The 19,594-nt window shown below is 46.9% G+C and overlaps 1 protein-coding gene across 1 annotated transcript in view; it reads left to right on the top strand.

Moving 5' to 3' along the window:
* The first annotated feature begins 7,170 nt into the window (after positions 1–7,170).
* LOC121535708 (vesicle-associated membrane protein-associated protein A-like) overlaps positions 7,171–19,594 on the top strand; it is a 32,979-nt gene continuing 20,555 nt past the window's right edge. The window contains exon 1 of the mRNA XM_045205928.1: positions 7,171–7,330. Within this exon, the coding sequence (XP_045061863.1) occupies positions 7,273–7,330 (58 nt within the window). The 5' untranslated portion in view covers positions 7,171–7,272. The remainder of the gene's footprint in view (positions 7,331–19,594) is intronic.

Genomic DNA, 19,594 nt, shown 5'->3' with positions numbered 1-19,594 from the left:
GTAGTTGAAGTAATATGTACATGTGGGTAGAGTTAAAGTGACTATGCATAAATAATTAACAGAGTAGCAGCAGCGTAAAAAGGATGGGGTGGGGGGGCAGTGCAAATAGTCCGGGTAGCCATGATTAGCTGTTCAGGAGTCTTATGGCTTGGGGGTAGAAGCTGTTAAGAAGCCTTTTGGACATAGACTTGGGGACTTTAAATTGGCTATAGGGGCACTTTTATGTAGGTAGTTTCTGCACTTTCTCATGAAAAACATTGATACAGTATTAATGACTACATTTCCTTACAACCCCACACCAATGAGGTGTTGGTGATAGCTGAATTGGTATAATGTCGAACTGTACAACAGGTGTGCCTTTTGAAAGAATGAAGCTGAGTTTACAGCAACAGTCCTTGCGGAACTAGCAGTGCCATATATATATATATATATATTATTATTATTATTTTTTTATTATAAATGTACTTTGTGGAAGATACTGTAGATGAGAGAAAAAAGGGTCCATGTTTTTCTTTTTTTTTGTTACTATTCGGGTTTTGTACCATGTTTGACATTTTTCAGTGTACAGTTATACACACAGAGGTGTTAGCTCACAATACTGAGATGTATTGTATTTTGTACAGACTTGACCAATATCTAATGTCCAAGTGTGGCATCAATCGATAATCTGATAAAACTAGACTTGGAAACTTCCCAGCCTGAGATCGCCTGTAACCATGTATACATACAGTACCGTCCGCTCTGCAATGCAAACAAGTGACTTTGTTTTCCCTCTGTAGACACAATCTAATATACCATTTATTATTATTATTAATAGTTTGAATTGTTACATTTTTGTGTGATTGAGTCAAGTTATTCCCTTTTCTGTAACCATTTTATATATTAATCTGTATGATAATAAAGTGGTAACATTTAAATGTTCTCTTGTTCTTGTCTATCTATTTTTTCTGTTGTGTTGTTGCCTCATAGAATGACAAGCGTAAAGGTAATCACTATCCCTCCGATGCACAAATGGAGTGTTTTCCCACCATCCTCTGTAGCTCAGGTGGTAGAGCATGGCGCTTGCAACGCCAGGGTTGTGGGTTCGTTTCCCACGGGGGGTTTCAGCCCCCTCCTGCTTGGTGTCTACTGCATTGGTTTCAGCCCCCTCTAACCTCCTGCCTGGTGTCTACTGTATTGGTTTCAGCCCCCTCTAACCTCCTGCCTGGTGTCTAATGTATTGGTTTCAGCTCCCTCCTGCCTGGTGTCTAATGTATTGGTTTCAGCCCCCTCCTGCCTGGTGTCTACTGTATTGGTTTCAGCCCCCTCTAACCTCCTGCCTGGTGTCTACTGTATTGGTTTCAGCCCCCTCCAACCTCCTGCCTGGTGTCTAATGTATTGGTTTCAGCCCCCTCAACCTCCTGCCTGGTGTCTAATGTATTGGTTTCAGCTCCCTCCTGCCTGGTATCTACTGTATTGGTTTCAGCCCCCTCTAACCTCCTGCCTGGTGTCTACTGTATTGGTTTCAGCCCCCTCAACCTCCTGCCTGGTGTCTACTGTATTGGTTTCAGCCCCCTCCTGCCTGGTGTCTACTGTATTGGTTTCAGCCCCCTCCAACCTCCTGCCTGGTATCTACTGTATTGGTTTCAGCCCCCTCTTACCTCCTGCCTGGTGTCTACTGTATTGGTTTCAGCCCCCTCAACCTCCTGCCTGGTGTCTAATGTATTGGTTTCAGCCCCCTCAACCTCCTGCCTGGTGTCTAATGTATTGGTTTCAGCTCCCTCCTGCCTGGTATCTACTGTATTGGTTTCAGCCCCCTCTAACCTCCTGCCTGGTGTCTACTGTATTCTTCAAATCAAAGTGTATCTGTCACATGCGCCGAATACAACAGGTGTAGACCTTACAGTGAAATTCTTACAAGCCCTTAACCAACAATGCCGTTTTAAGAAAAATAAGTGTTAAGTAAAAAATAGATAACTAAAAAATACCAAATCATTAAAGAGCAGCAGTAAAATAGCAGTAGATAGGCTATATACAGGGGGGACCGGTACAGAGTCAATATACAGGCTATATACAGGGGGGACCGGTACAGAGTCAATATACAGGCTATATACAGGGGGGACCGGTACAGAGTCAATATACAGGCTATATACAGCTATATACAGGGGGTACCGGTACAGAGTCAATATACAGGCTATATACAGCTATATACAGGGGGACCGGTACAGAGTCAATATACAGGCTATATACAGCTATATACAGGGGGACCGGTACAGAGTCAATATACAGGCTATATACAGGGGGACCGGTACAGAGTCAATATACAGGCTATATACAGCTATATACAGGGGGGGACCGGTACAGAGTCAATATACAGGCTATATACAGCTATATACAGGGGGGACGGTACAGAGTCAATATACAGGCTATATACAGCTATATACAGGGGGTACCGGTGCAGAGTCAATATACAGGCTATATACAGGGTACCGGTACATAGTCAATATACAGGCTATATACAGGGGGACCGGTACAGAGTCAATATACAGGCTATATACAGCTATATACAGGGGGAACTGCGGTACAGAGTCAATATACAGGCTATATACAGGGGGTACGGTACAGAGTCAATATACAGGCTATATACAGGGGGTACCGGTACAGAGTCAATATACAGGCTATATACAGGGGGGTACCGGTACAGAGTCAATATACAGGCTATATACAGGGGGGTACCGGTACAGAGTCAATATACAGGCTATATACAGCTATATACAGGGGGTACCGGTACAGAGTCAATATACAGGCTATATACAGCTATATACAGGGGGGACCGGTACAGAGTCAATATACAGGCTATATACAGCTATATACAGGGGGGACCGGTACAGAGTCAATATACAGGCTATATACAGCTATATACAGGGGGGACCGGTACAGAGTCAATATACAGGCTATATACAGCTATATACAGGGGGTACCGGTACAGAGTCTATATACAGGCTATATACAGGGGGGACCGGTACAGAGTCAATATACAGGCTATATACAGCTATATACAGGGGGGTACCGGTACAGAGTCAATATACAGGCTATATACAGCTATATATTGGGGGGACCGGTACAGAGTCAATATACAGGCTATATACAGGGGGGACCGGTACAGAGTCAATATACAGGCTATATACAGGGGGAACCGGTACAGAGTCAATATACAGGCTATATACAGCTATATACAGGGGGTACCGGTACAGAGTCAATATACAGGCTATATACAGCTATATACAGGGGGGACCGGTACAGAGTCAATATACAGGCTATATACAGCTATATACAGGGGGTACCGGTACAGAGTCAATATACAGGCTATATACAGGGGGGACCGGTACAGAGTCAATATACAGGCTATATACAGTGAGGGGGAAAAAGTATTTGATCCCCTGCTGATTTTGTACGTTTGCCCACTGACAAAGAAATGATCAGTCTATAATTTTAATGGTAGGTATATTAGAACTGGGTGAAAGTTTTGTGGTCAGATGAGACCAAAATCGAGCTCTTTGGCATCAACTCAACTCTCCGTGTTTGGAGGAGGAGGAATGCTGCCTATGATCCCAAGAACACCATCCCCACCGTCAAACATGGAGGTGGAAACATTATGCTTTGGGGGTGTTTTTCTGCTAAGGGGACAGGACAACTTCACCGCATCAAAGGGACGATGGACGGGGCCATGTACCGTCAAATCTTGGGTGAGAACCACCTTCCCTCAGCCAGGGCATTGAAAATGGGTTGTGGATGGGTATTCCAGCATGACAATGACCCAAAACACACGGCCAAGGCAACAAAGGAGTGGTCAAGAAGAAGCACATTAAGGTCCTGGAGTGGCCTAGCCAGTCTCCAGACCTTAATCCCATAGAAAATCTGTGGAGGGAGCTGAAGGTTCGAGTTGCCAAACGTCAGCCTCGAAACCTTAATGACTTGGAGAAGATCTGCAAAGAGTGGGACAAAATCCCTCCTGAGATGTGTGCAAACCTGGTGGCCAACTACAAGAAACGTCTGACCTCTGTGATTGCCAACAAGGGTTTTGCCACCAAGTACTAAGTCATGTTTTGCAGAGGGTCAAATACTTATTTCCCTCATTAAAATGCAAATAAATTTATAACATTTTTGACATGCGTTTTTCTGGATTTCTTTGTTGTTATTCTGTCTCTCACTGTTCAAATAAACCTACCATTAAAATTATAGACTGATCATGTCTTTGTCAGTGGGCAAACGTACAAAATCAGCAGGGGATCAAATACTTTTTTCCCTCACTGTACATCTATATACAGGGGGGACCGGTACAGAGTCAATATACAGGCTATTTACAGGGGGTACCGGTACAGAGTCAATATACAGGCTATATACAGGGGGTACCGGTACAGAGTCAATATACAGGCTATATACAGCTATATACAGGGGGTACCGGTACAGAGTCAATATACAGGCTATATACAGCTATATACAGGGGGGACCGGTACAGAGTCAATATACAGGCTATATACAGCTATATACAGGGGGGACCGGTACAGAGTCAATATACAGGCTATATACAGGGGGTACCGGTACTGAGTCAATATACAGGCTATATACAGGGGGTACCGGTACAGAGTCAATATACAGGCTATATACAGCTATATACAGGGGGTACCGGTACAGAGACAATGTGCGGGGGCACATGTTAGTCGAGGTAATTGAGGTAATGTGTACATGTTGGTAGAGTTAAAGTGACTATGCATAGATAATAAACAGAGAGTAGCAGCAGCGTAAAAGAGGAGGTGGGGGGGCATTGAAAATAGTGCGGGATCTGAGGACCCATGGCAAATCTTTTCAGTCTCCTGAGGGGGAATAGGCTTTGTCGTGCCCTCTTCACGACTGTCTTGGTGTGTTTGGACCATGATAGTTTGTTGTTGATGTGGACACCAAGGAACTTGAAGCTCTCAACCTGTTCCACTACAGCCCCGTCGATGAGAATTGGGGCGTGCTCGATCCTCTTTTTCCTGAAGTCCACAATCATCTCCTTTGTCTTGATCACGTTGAGGGAGAGGTTGTTTTCCAGGCACCACATGGCCAGGTCTCTGACCTCCTCCCTATAGGCTGTCTCATCGTTGTCAGTGATCAGGCCTACCACTGTTGTGTCGTCAACAAACTTAATGATGGTGTTGGAGTCGTGCCTGGCCATGCAGTCATGGGTGAACAGGGAGTACAGGAGGGGATTGAGCACGCACCACTGAGGGGCCCCCGTGTTGAGGATCAGCGTGACAGATGTGTTGTTACCTACCCATACCACTTGGGGGTGGCCCGTCAGGAAGTCCAGCTGGAGGGAGGTGTTTAGTCCCAGGGTCCTTAGCTTAGTGATGAGCTTTGAGGGCAATATGGTGTTGAACGCTGAGCTGTAGTCAATGAATAACATTCTCACGTAGGTGTTCCTTTTGCCCAGGTGTGAAAGGGCAGTGTGGAGTGCAATAGAGATTGCATCATCTGTGGATCTGTTGGGGCGGTATGCAAATTGGAGTGGGTCTAGGGTTTCTGGGATAATGGTGTTGATGTGAGTCATGACCAGCCTTTCAAAGCACTTCATGGCTACAGACGTGAGTGCTACGGGGTCGGAGGTCATTTAGGCAGGTTACCTCCTTCCTGGTGTTTACTGTATTGGTTTCATTTGACATTTTGATGTCAGAGTGCCTGGATGTTGATTGGGTCGGTTGGGGCCTTGGCAACCCGCCTATATATTAAACTAGGGGAAAGGCTGTTTGTAGTTATATGCGATTACATAGGGTATAAGCACCTAACATCCAATAGGAAATGGTGGTGACAGTTTATTTGACACGTGTCAGATGCTATTTGAGAAACCAGAACACGTGTAAAACGATCTGTGAGTGAAATCAGTGTCATGTCTCATGGCTCCAAGGACAGTAACTGGAAAATGATACTTTGTATCAACCCACTGAACTAGTGTGGCAAAGACACTGTCCGCTCTGCTCTGATTGGCTGTTTACAGTACACACAATTCAATTGGAATATATTTCCTGTTTTTTTTTCCCCCCTCCTGATTTTACAGATGACATGGAATTTATCCCAAACTTACTGTAGGGAAACAGTGAAATATTTCAACTTTATTTGACATTTTCACAGTTTTCAGCTAACTTTCTAACATAGTCTGACATACAGTATAACTACTGTTTTAGTAAACATTTTCTGCACAGTTATCACACTTGAACTTCCCCTTATCTTTCACCTCTCATTTCAAGGAAACCAAAGGTTTGTCTTAAGAGTTTGTCCTATTTAGTGAAGGTATTGGTCTCTGACCTTTGGGAATGCTGTAAATAGATGGAGAGTGGAGCAGGCTCGGTTTTCAGCCGTGCTCTACTCCAGATTACCCTCCTCTCAACAGTTTACACATGCTGCAGGCAGGGAGGTCTGCACTGCCGCTATGTCACGAAGATTGACTTAACGCTAGACACGCCTGTCAAAGGTCTGAAGCGTTTCACTACACCCGCAATAACATCTGCTAAACATGTGTATGTGACAAATAACATTTGATTTGAAGAGAGAAAGGCAGAGTAGAGAGTGTTCTGGGTATAAAGTTGAAAACAAATAGGGTTAGGCGTTTCAGTAACACACAGAGAGAGAGAGAGAGAGAGAGCGAGAGAGAGAGAGAGAGAGAGAGAGAGAGAGAGAGAGAGAGAGAGAGAGAGAGAGAGAGAGAACAGACACACACACATGCATGCATGCACACACCCCTAGCCTTTAACACACACACACCCTTCTTGTACATGCACAAGTTATTTTTCAACCCCTTCATATATACAGGCATTGCTCTCAACACACACATGTATCCAGAGAAGTATCAATTGAAGCAATCTCAATACCGTACTTGGAACACTGCCTACCAAAATACCCCATAACTCAAGTCAAATTAGCTGAAATCAACAAACTTGAACCAATATGGCATTTAGGCCTATCTGTAAATCACATATTTTTTTCCAAGAAGGATCTGTGGCAAAAAGTAGCCTACATGACTATTGCGTATTTGATTAACTAACTAACTTATCAAATCAGCCCCAACAAAATGAGTTTATTTATTAATTAGTGAAGACCCACCACGTGAGCGCGCACTAGAATCGCGCGTTCAAATATTTGCTCCCGTGTGCTCGTTCACGTCCCTAGCCCAGAGACCAGTCAGCGACTCGTTCAGCTCTAGCTAGCTAGTAGGATTACATCTTGTCAGTGTCTCTCTGACAACGCTAGCGAAATATGTCAAAGTTGGAGCAGATCCTTGTTCTCGATCCCCCCTATGACCTCAGATTTAAAGGTAAGTGCGTTTTTACCTATACATGTTTTACATCTCCGAGACAAGCCAGGAATTCTCTCGAATGATTTCACTCTTCGTTTCGGTTCGCAGCTAACGCGTTAGCCGGCCACCACCGCCATTTTGTTCGGGAACGGAGACGGGCCGCTGTGTGAATCGCGGTACTGTAGTGACGTGGGTCAACCAGCGTGGGTCTTGGCTTCTTGTCATAAAACTGCGGAATCGTTTTGCCTCTGACTGCATGCCATCTTTCCCGTTTCCTGTGACAGACAGTCGAGATAAGGAATGTCTGGGGCGGCTGGCTAACGTTAACTAACCAGCGCAAAAGTTTACAACTTGTTAACCAACAACTAACATACAAGGAGGACATGTAGTTAACCAGCTAGCTAAAGGTGTCCTGCCTGTCAAGCAGTCATTGGTGGTTATACTAGCTAGCTAGCTAGGTATGTAACTAATGTAACTTGTCAGTCAGTCAGTTGGTTGAAAGGTTGCAAAGTTTGAACGTAGTTAGGTAGCTAATGTTAACGTCAGCTGTTAGTTCTAACTAGTTAGCTTGCCGTTTATGCACTTACAAAAAAAAAAAGTCGAAATGTACAAGTAACCGAATAAATGTGTATTCGCCACCTAGCTGGTCAATCGGAGCTTTCTGGGTTAACGCTCAGCTAGATACTGGTTCGTTCAGAGGGCGGGGTGCTCCACCCAACGTTACATGGTTGTGTTCGGGATGTCAAAACTGGTTTAGTGAAGTGTACTGATTGTCTTACGTACATACCAGTTGTAGCTAGTTAGCGTTACCTAAAAAGGTGCTGACATTTTTGTTTCGATGTGACTTGAACAAGTCCTAAAAATACATTAATTGGCTTGACAATTGAAACCAACATTCTGCTGTTGAAAGACAAAACATTTTGTTTTGTTGGTGAGCAGCAGCTGTATTGGTAGAGGCAATATTAAAGTAGGCACCTCAACTCATTAATACCAACCCTCAGGCTATCTATGGATTGTGATGACTGATAGATGAGATGAAAGCCTACTTGACTGGTGTGGCCTGGACCAGAGCTAGATGTGCCGCTGATTGCTCCGGTCCTGAGTGTTACTAACGACCTGGACCAGAGCTAGATGTGCCGCTGATTTGCTCTGGTCCTGAGTGTTACTAACGACCTGGACCAGAGCTAGCCGTGCCCCTGATAGCTCTGGTCCTGAGTGTTACTAACGACCTGGACCAGAGCTATCAGGGGCACTGATAGCTCTGGTCCTGAGTGTTACTAACGACCTGGACCAGAGCTAGCCGTGCCCCTGATAGCTCTGGTCCTGAGTGTTACTAACGACCTGGACCAGAGCTAGCAGTGCCCCTGATAGCTCTGGTCCTGAGTGTTACGTCTTCTGATCATCAGTCACAAGCTTTATATTTACCACTCACTAAATGAAACCTGAGACTAGCTAGCTAACTGCTTTCTGGAACCGGTGGACAACGATAGGAGAGCATGCAACGATTTTAGGAAAATAAATAGCATGTCACATGATAGGCCAGCTCCTTCCCTTCCCAGGCTCAATGAGAAGGTAAATAGGCCATGTCAGGATCACCCAGTCAGGGGAGAAGACGTGTATCTTCTCTTTAACCTCAACACCAGATGGAAAAACCTAATGCAAATCTCTTGAAATGCAAATCATTGTGTGTAGGTAGCATAAGTAGCAAGACTGCTCGCTCCAATACCATTTACATTTTTTTTACATTTTAAGTCATTTAGCAGACGCTCTTATCCAGAGCGACTTACAGTTAGTTTATTTTTCATACTACCAACTGAGCTACATCCATTCCCTCCCCTACCCTGGACGACGCTGGGCCAATTGTGCGCCGCCCCATGGGTCTCCCGGGTCGCGGCCGGCTACGACAGAGCCTGGATTCGAACCAGGATCTCTAGTGGCACAGCTAGCACTGCGATGCAGTGCCTTAGACCACTGCGCCACTCGGGAGAGTACCACGTGTCTTGCCGCAAAAACTAGGATTTGAATGACTTTTTTTTTTTTTTTTTAAGCTCTCGTAACAGAATTCTCTCAAACCTCTTTCTGAAGTGAACCTGAGAAGGTTTAATAGCTTAGTACATTCTCTCTAGGATGGCCCTATACAGCCTAGATCCTGTCACAAAACAGCCTAGATCCTGTCACAAAACAGCCTAGATCCTGTCACAAAACAGCCTAGATCCTGTCACAAAACAGCCTAGATCCTGTAACAAAACAGCCTAGATCCTGTCACAAAACAGCCTAGATCCTGTCACAAACGAACAATATAGGAGTTGACAGAGCTGTCTCAACCGCTCTTTCTGAATTTAACTTCAACACAGGCTCAAGGCTGTGCAATAAAAAGCTGTATTCTCTAGGTAGATGAGGATGTTAACAGTTTAATTCTTTAGCCACCGAAATGCATTTGACCGGTCATGCTTATCGATTTATAGGTTAATTAGCAACATTTTGTGGAATTAAATTGGCTCGTGTGTTTTCACTTGGCCTCATGCGTTTTTATTTATCACACGCGCACAGCACACAGAGACTAGTTAGAGGAGAGGAATATCACCTGCCAGACGGCATCAGAGTAGCTCCTCAAAAAACCCTGTTGGCTATTTGAGTGAAACCTGCTTTTGTAAGCCCAGTCATTGCGCAACAAATAACAAATCTAAATGCAATCGCGTGTTTAAAAACTCGTGGCCACGATTAAAAAAAAAGATTTGTTTTCCTTCTCAATCTCAACTTGTAAAGCGCGCCTCCCATTCGGCTGCACAGGCTATAGGCTGCCTACCGTTGACTATCATCAGCGGTTCACCCACCACTTTGCAATGTGAGCTTGAGGCAGTATAATTGTTTGAAACTTGAACGTTTTACTTTACTTAATGAGGCATGTCTTACCTTGTTTCAAAGTAGCCTTGCGAAACTCCATCCATAGAAACGTGGAGGCAATTGTTTTAAATACTTCCTCATGGTATTAACCAGCATTTCTCTCCTGTTTTTATTGGTTTTCATATCAACTTTATTTTGTTGTCCAGAAGCCAAAGGCACAATCCTAGTCATATTAGCAATCCATCATAGTAGTTGCTATTAGATTCCCCCTCTTTCTAAGTTTCTAACAGAGATTTTCATCTGTCAGATATGGAACTCGCATTAGGTGCGTTGTTTAGAACTCTGTTTTCCTCTAATTGCATTTGGGCAAATGTTTGAATATGATGTTTAATTAGCTGCTTCACCGGCTCCGACGCTCGTCGGATGTGGCAAGGCTTGCAAACTTTTACAGACCTCAAAGGGAAGCACAGCCGCGAGCTGCCCACTGACATGAGCCTACCAGACGAGCTAAATTACTTCTATGCTCGCTTCGAGGCAAGTAACACTGAAACATGCATGAGAGTCCAGACGACTGTGTGATCACGCTCTCTGTAGCCGATGTGAGTAAGACCTTTTAAACAGGTCAACATTCAAAAGGCCAGACTAATTACCAGGACGTGTACTCTGAACATGCGCTGACCAACTGGCAAGTGTCTTCACTGACATTTTCAACCTCTCCCTGTCTGAGTCTGTAATACCAACATGTTTCAAGCAGACCACCATAGTCCCTGTGCCCAAGAACACGTAAGGTGACCAGCCTAAATGACTACCGACCCAAGGCACTCACGTCTGTAGCCATGAAGTGCTTTGAAAGGCTGGTCATGGCTCACATCAACACCATTATCCCAGAAACCCTAGACCCACTCCAATTTGCGTACCCCCCCCCAACAGATCCACAGATGATGCAATCTCTATTGCACTCCACACTGCCCTTTCACACCTGGAAAAAAGGAACACCTATGTGAGAATGCTATTCATTGGCTACAGCTAAGGACCCTGGGACTAAACACCTCCCTCTGCAACTGGATCCTGGACTTCCTGACGGGCCGCCCCTAGGTGGTAAGGGTAGGTAACAACACATCCGCCACGCGGGTCCTCAACAAGGGGGCCCCTCAGGGGTGCGTGCTCAGTCCCCTCCTGTACTCCCTGTTCACTAATGACTGCATGGCCGCGCACGACTCCAACACCATCATTAAGGTTGCCGATGACACAACAGTGGTAGGCCTGATCACCGACAACGATGAGACAGCCTATAGGGAGGAGGTGAGAGACCTGGCTGTGTGGTGCCAGGACAACAACCTCTCCCTCTACGTGATCAAGACAAAAGAGATGATTGTGGAATACAGCAAAAAGAAGAGGACCAAGCATGCCCCCATTCTCATCGACAGGGCTGTGGTGGAGCAGGTTGAGAGCTTTAAGTTCCTTGGTGTCCACGTCACCAACAATCTAACATGGTCCAAGCACATCAAGAGGGCACGACAAAACCTATTCCACCTAAGGAGACTGAAAAGATTTGCCATGGGTCCTCAGATCCTCAAAAGGTTCTACAGCTGCACCATCGAGAGCATCCTGGCTGGTTGCATCACCGCCTTGTATGGCAACTGCTCGGCCTCCGACCGCAAGGCAATACAGGGGGTAGTGCGTACGGCCCAGTACATCACTGGCGCCAAGCTTCCTGCCATCCAGGACCTCTATACCAGGCGGTGTCAGAGGAAGGCCCTAAAAATTGTCAGACTTCTCTCTGCTACCACACGGCAAGTGGTACCGGAGCGCCAAGTCTAGGTCCAAGAGGCTTCTAAACAGCTTCTACCCCCAAGCCATAAGACTGCTGAACAGCTAATCAAATGGCTACCCGGACTATTTGCATTGAACTCACATGCATGAACTCACTGTATTTTGAGTGACTTTGGATAAAAGCATCTGCTAAGTGGCATTTATCAGGCTATATGTCAATGGTGTAGTCCTAAAAATAAACCCATGTAGGCCTAGTCATTCTCAAGGCTAAAATGCCATATATGTTGATTTAGATGTAGTCAATTCACTGTTAAACTATAGGCCTATATGAAATAGGGAACAGGAAGTGGGGAAACTTCCTGATGGATAGACAGTGTTGTGATGGTGATGCTCTCTGGCATAGATGGTGACACAGTGGGTTTTCAGGTTTGGTTGGAGGAATTCCATTCCACCACATTCTTCACAACCTATCTACGCTCTGGCATCTCTAACGATCAGAACATTTTGTCATTTATCCTACATTTAGTAGACCCACATGAATCATCTTGTGAATGTAGCCAAGCCATGTAGACCTAGGGTGTATCCCAAATAGGGCTGTGTAGAGAATATGGTGCTAGGGTGTATAGAGAATATGGTGCCATTTGAGGCTGACCGAAACCAAGTCAGTCATGTGTGCTGTCACTTATCACTGCTATGGGTGTGAACTGAACTGTGATATTAGACAGAGACCAACTATCAGATTAAGCTTTGCCCTGGACTAAATAGTACTTTCAATAGAGATTCTCCATCAGTCCAGGGAAGAGGCTTAATCTGTGTCTGGGAAACGGCCCCTCACAGACTCATAGGAACAGATTGCTGGGCAAGAAGTTCAGAAATAATGTTAAGGATGTTTGGTCCCCTCTAGCCATGCTGTTCTTAACAATGCATGGTTCTGTGACTGTCCTTTCCTTAACTCAATTGTCATGGTTCTGTCCTGGGCTAACCCAATGGTCATGGTCCTGTCCTGGGCTAACCCAATGGTCATGGTTCTGTCCTGGGCTAACCCAATGGTCATGGTCCTGTCCTGGGCTAACCCAATGGTCATGGTTCTGTCCTGGGCTAACCCAATGGTCATGGTCCTGTCCTGGGCTAACCCAATGGTCATGGTCCTGTCCTGGGCTAACCCAATGGTCATGGTCCTGTCCTGGGCTAACCCAATGGTCATGGTCCTGTCCTGGGCTAACCCAATGGTCATGGTCCTGTCCTGGGCTAACCCAATGGTCATGGTCCTGTCCTGGGCTAACCCAGTGGTAATCATGGTTTTTCACAGGTGGGTGAAGGGTTTTCCCTACCATTATGTAGGTGGGATACCCCCTGCCGTCTAGCTCTGTTACTGTTAACCCCTCAGATCTAAAGCTCTGCCGGGCGTAATCTCACGTCGCTGTGATGATCAGTGTATTGAGTAGGCCAGAGTAATCTAGAAAACGTTGGTTATTGATTCTTGCAGAGGGTTGATGAATGGTCATTGATCCTGAAGCAAAAACAGAATCCTATCTGCATTTCCTCAGCTTGTCTCGAAGCAGAGGATGTGATCATGGGTTCAATCTGTTGACCTGTGTTGTCATGTAGGCGCGTCCGTATCAAACAAAGCCCAAGGTTTCTGTGGGAGTATAACCAAATCAAAGCCCAAGGTTTCTGTGGGAGTATAACCAAATCAAAGCCCAAGGTTTCTGTGGGAGTATAACCAAATCAAAGCCCAAGCTTTCTGTGGGAGTATAACCAAAACAAAGCCCAAGGTTTCTGTGGGAGTATAACCAAATGCATGAATTAAATGCTGTCCCAGTGGCCCTCAGATCTTGTTGTGCCTAAAGCAGACAACAGATTCAATGGGAAACTCTTCCTGATTTGATGGAATAATTTCCTCCCTGGGTATCGATGGAACAGCAGTGAAAACTGAGGCGCGTAGTGGCACTAGAGGTGGAAAATGAGCGTAGAACCATGTTTCTTGAGTGAGTCAGGATGTTTGGTGCAATGACAGACATAGACCCAGTCTTTCAGTATATCATCTGATCTGAAACGGTGTTATCGTCAAGCCAGGTCACAGCAAAACATGCCGCCGTAAACCTATCAGCAGGGAAAACGGGTACACAACAACGTCCATTCATCTGTGCAGATCTAACTAACCACTAATTCATCTGATTGAGTTTGGTGGAATTTGACTTGGCCTCCAGCTGTGTTGACAACATGATGGAACATCACCCCATCAAAGCTGGACCGTGTCGGGACCATGCTGACTGGTTAAAGCTGGACCGGGTTGGGACCATGCTGACTGGTTAAAGCTGGACCGGGTTAAAGCTGGACCGGGTTGGGACCATGCTCACTGGTTAAAGCTGGACCATGCTGACTGGTTAAAGCTGGACCGGGTTGGGACCATGCTCGGACCATGCTGACTGGTTAAGCTGACGGTTAGGACCATGCTGACTGGTTAAAGCTGGACCGGGTTGGGACCATGCTGACTGGTTAAAGCTGGACCGGGTTGGGACCATGCTGACTGGTTAAAGCTGGACCATGCTGACTGGTTAAAGCTGGACCGGGTTGGGACCATGCTGACTGGTTAAAGCTGGACCGGGTTGGGACCATGCTGACTGGTTAAAGCTGGACCGGGTTGGGACCATGCTGACTGGTTAAAGCTGGACCGGGTTGGGACCATGCTGACTGGTTAAAGCTGGACCGGGTTGGGACCATGCTGACTGGTTAAAGCTGGACCGGGTTGGGACCATGCTGACTGGTTAAAGCTGGACCGGGTTGGGACCATGCTGACTGGTTAAAGCTGTGGGACCATGCTGACTGGTTAAAGCTGGACCGTGTTGGGACCATGCTGACTGGTTAAAGCTGGACCGGGTCGGGACCATGCTGACTGGTTAAAGCTGGACCGGGTTGGGACCATGCTGACTGGTTAAAGCTGGACCGGGTTGGGACCATGCTGACTGGTTAAAGCTGGACCGGGTTGGGACCATGCTGACTGGTTAAAGCTGGACCGGGTTGGGACCATGCTGACTGGTTAAAGCTGGACCATGCTGACTGGTTAAAGCTGGACCGCGTTAGGACCATGCTGACTGGTTAAAGCTGGACCGGGTTGGGACCATGCTGACTGGTTAAAGCTGGACCATGCTGACTGGTTAAAGCTGGACCGGGTTGGGACCATGCTGACTGGTTAAAGCTGGACCGGGTTGGGACCATGCTGACTGGTTAAAGCTGGACCGGGTTGGGACCATGCTGACTGGTTAAAGCTGGACCATGCTGACTGGTTAAAGCTGGACCGGGTTGGGACCATGCTGACTGGTTAAAGCTGGACCGGGTTGGGACCATGCTGACTGGTTAAAGCTGGACCATGCTGACTGGTTAAAGCTGGACCGGGTTGGGACCATGCTGACTGGTTAAAGCTGGACCGGGTTGGGACCATGCTGACTGGTTAAAGCTGGACCGGGTTGGGACCATGCTGACTGGTTAAAGCTGGACCGGGTTGGGACCATGCTGACTGGTTAAAGCTGGAGGTTGGACCATGCTGACTGGTTAAAGCTGGACCGGGTTGGGACCATGCTGACTGGTTAAAGCTGGACCGGGTTGGGACCATGCTGACTGGTTAAAGCTGGACCGGGTTGGGACCATGCTGACTGGTTAAAGCTGGACCGGGTTGGGACCATGCTGACTGGTTAAGCTGGACCGGGTTGGGACCATGCTGACTGGTTAAAGCTGGACCGGGTTGGGACCATGCTGACTGGTTAAAGCTGGACCGGGTTGGGACCATGCTGACTGGTTAAAGCTGGACCATGCTGACTGGTTAAAGCTGGACCGGTTGGGACCATGCTGACTGGTTAAAGCTGGACCGTGTTGGGACCATGCTGACTGGTTAAAGCTGGACCGGGTCGGGACCATGCTGACTGGTTAAAGCTGGACCGGGTCGGGACCATGCTGACTGGTTAAAGCTGGACCGGGTTGGGACCATGCTGACTGGTTAAAGCTGGACCGGGTCGGGACCATGCTGACTGGTTAAAGCTGGACCGTGTTGGGACCATGCTGACTGGTTAAAGCTGGACCGGGTCGGGACCATGCTGACTGGTTAAGGGCCTAACAGGAAACAGCAGACTAGCTGTCACCAAGAGGGACACGCAGCAGCAGGCTAATGATTTGGAGCTAACATTTTTACTGGAGTCAGTCAACCTGAGTCAACCAATCAGATCACAAAGGCTGCGTTTACACAGGCAGACCAATTCATTGGCAAAAGATCTGATCTGATTGATCAAAAGACAAATTAGTGGCAAAAAAATCAGAATTGGGCTGCCTGAGACCTTAAATCTCCAATATGGAGGACATGGGATCTCCTCTCCAGATGTTATTAGCTGAGCTAAGGGAACCTTAAATTGGTTTAATTTATTATGATGATTTTGCTTGTAGCACAGTGGCCTGTTTACAGTCAGCTGTTGGTGTGCTGGTAACGAATGGAGTGGCCTGTTTACAGTCAGCTGTTGGTGTGCTGGTAACGAATGGAGTGGCCTGTTTACAGTCAGCTGTTGGTGTGCTGGTAACGAATGGAGTGGCCTGTTTACAGTCAGCTGTTGGTGTGCTGGTATCGAATGGAGTGGCCTGTTTACAGCCAGCTGTTGGTGTGCTGGTAACGAATGGAGTGGCCTGTTTAGTCAGCTGTTGGTGTGCTGGTATCGAATGGAGTGGCCTGTTTACAGCCAGCTGTTGGTGTGCTGGTATCGAATGGAGTGGCCTGTTTACAGTCAGCTGTTGGTGTGCTGGTATCGAATGGAGTGGCCTGTTTACAGCCAGCTGTTGGTGTGCTGGGCATCGAATGGAGTGGCCTGTTTAGTCAGCTGTTGGTGTGCTGGTATCGAATGGAGTGGCCTGTTTACAGCCAGCTGTTGGTGTGCTGGTATCGAATGGAGTGGCCTGTTTACAGTCAGCTGTTGGTGTGCTGGTATCGAATGGAGTGGCCTGTTTACAGCCAGCTGTTGGTGTGCTGGTATCGAATGGAGTGGCCTGTTTAGTCAGCTGTTGGTGTGCTGGTAACGAATGGAGTGGCCTGTTTAGTCAGCTGTTGGTGTGCTGGTGACGAATGGAGTGGCCTGTTTAGTCAGCTGTTGGTGTGCTGGTATCGAATGGAGTGGCCTGTTTACAGTCAGCTGTTGGTGTGCTGGTATCGAATGGAGTGGCCTGTTTACAGTCAGCTGTTGGTGTGCTGGTATCGAATGGAGTGGCCTGTTTACAGTCAGCTGTTGGTGTGCTGGTAACGAATGGAGTGGCCTGTTTACAGTCAGCTGTTGGTGTGCTGGTATCGAATGGAGTGGCCTGTTTACAGTCAGCTGTTGGTGTGCTGGTAACGAATGGAGTGGCCTGTTTACAGTCAGCTGTTGGTGTGCTGGTATCGAATGGAGTGGCCTGTTTACAGTCAGCTGTTGGTGTGCTGGTAACGAATGGAGTGGCCTGTTTAGTCAGCTGTTGGTGTGCTGGTAACGAATGGAGTGGCCTGTTTAGTCAGCTGTTGGTGTGCTGGTATCGAATGGAGTGGCCTGTTTACAGTCAGCTGTTGGTGTGCTGGTAACGAATGGAGTGGCCTGTTTACAGTCAGCTGTTGGTGTGCTGGTAACGAATGGAGTGGCCTGTTTACAGTCAGCTGTTGGTGTGCTGGTATCGAATGGAGTGGCCTGTTTACAGTCAGCTGTTGGTGTGCTGGTATCGAATGGAGTGGCCTGTTTACAGTCAGCTGTTGGTGTGCTGGTAACGAATGGAGTGGCCTGTTTACAGTCAGCTGTTGGTGTGCTGGTATCGAATGGAGTGGCCTGTTTAGTCAGCTGTTGGTGTGCTGGTATCGAATGGAGTGGCCTGTTTACAGTCAGCTGGTATCGAATGGAGTGGCCTGTTTAGTCAGCTGTTGGTGTGCTGGTATCGAATGGAGTGGCCTGTTTACAGTCAGCTGTTGGTGTGCTGGTATCGAATGGAGTGGCCTGTTTACAGTCAGCTGTTGGTGTGCTGGTATCGAATGGAGTGGCCTGTTTACAGTCAGCTGTTGGTGTGCTGGTAACGAATGGAGTGGCCTGTTTACAGTCAGCTGTTGGTGTGCTGGTAACGAATGGAGTGGCCTGTTTAGTCAGCTGTTGGTGTGCTGGTATCGAATGGAGTGGCCTGTTTACAGTCAGCTGTTGGTGTGCTGGTATCGAATGGAGTGGCCTGTTTACAGTCAGCTGTTGGTGTGCTGGTAACGAATGGAGTGGCCTGTTTACAGCCAGCTGTTGGTGTGCTGGTATCGAATGGAGTGGCCTGTTTACAGTCAGCTGTTGGTGTGCTGGTATCGAATGGAGTGGCCTGTTTACAGTCAGCTGTTGGTGTGCTGGTAACGAATGGAGTGGCCTGTTTACAGTCAGCTGTTGGTGTGCTGGTATCGAATGGAGTGGCCTGTTTACAGTCAGCTGTTGGTGTGCTGGTAACGAATGGAGTGGCCTGTTTACAGTCAGCTGTTGGTGTGCTGGTATCGAATCCATTTACACCTTTTTAAAGCTTCAATCCGCAGTTGAAACAATAACAAAGCTTAATTTTTTTCCCACCCAACACAAACAAATGGGCTATAACTACACAACGTTACCACTTTGTTTACCCAGAGGGACATGCAGCGATGTATTATCAGTAGCCTACAGTTGATCAGACTGAAAAATCATCTTGTTTTCAACCCGTAAAGCATGTCAAATCGCTAATGTTTAGGTGTAGGCTTCTGCAACGTTTATGTAAAGAGTTTTTGCTTGTCTGTCGGGAGGGATGTCTTATCACCAGGGTTGGGTAGGTCACTTTACCCAAACTCAGTAACGTAAGGGTTCAATTCTCGGGCCGACCCTATTCTCTGTGTATATCAATGATGTCACTCTTGCTGCTGGTGACTCTCAGATCCACCTCTACGCAGACGACACCATTTTGTATACATCTGGCCCTTCATTGGACACTGTGTTAACAAACCTCCAAACGAGCTTCAATGCCATACAACACTCCTTCCGTGGCCTCCAACTGCTCTTAAATGCTAGTAAAACTAAATGCATGCTCTTCAATCGAACGCTGCTTGCACCCGCCCACCCGACTAGAATCACTACTCTCGGCGGGTCTGACCTAGAGTATGTGGACAACTACAAATACCTAGGTATCTGGTTAGACTGTAAACTCTCCTTCCAGACTCACATTAAGAATCTCCAATCCAAAGTTAAATCTAGAATCGGCTTCCTATTTCGCAAAAAAGCCTCCTTCCCTCATGCTGCTAAACATGCCCTCGTAAAACTGACTATCCTACCGATCCTTGACTTCGGCGATGTCATTTACAAAATAGCTTCCAACACTTTGCTCAGCAAATTGGATGTAGTCTATCACAGTGCCATCCGTTTTGTCACCAAAGCCCCATATACTACCCACCATTGTGACCTGTACGCTCTTGTTGGCTGGCCCTCACTACATATTCGTCGCCAAACCCACTGGCTCTAGGTCATCTATAAATCACTGCTAGGCAAATCCCCGTCTTATCTTAGCTCATTGGTCACCATAGCAACACCCACCCGTAGTATGCGTTCCAGCAGGTATATCTCACTGGTTATCCCCAAAGCCAACACCTCCTTTGGCCGCCATTCCTTCCAGTTCTCTGTTGCA

Source organism: Coregonus clupeaformis, chromosome 21 (assembly GCF_020615455.1).
Source record: "Coregonus clupeaformis isolate EN_2021a chromosome 21, ASM2061545v1, whole genome shotgun sequence".
Lineage (NCBI taxonomy): Eukaryota > Metazoa > Chordata > Actinopteri > Salmoniformes > Salmonidae > Coregonus > Coregonus clupeaformis.
Note: the sequence above shows the minus strand (reverse complement) of the source record. Positions and strands in the feature narration are given on the sequence as shown.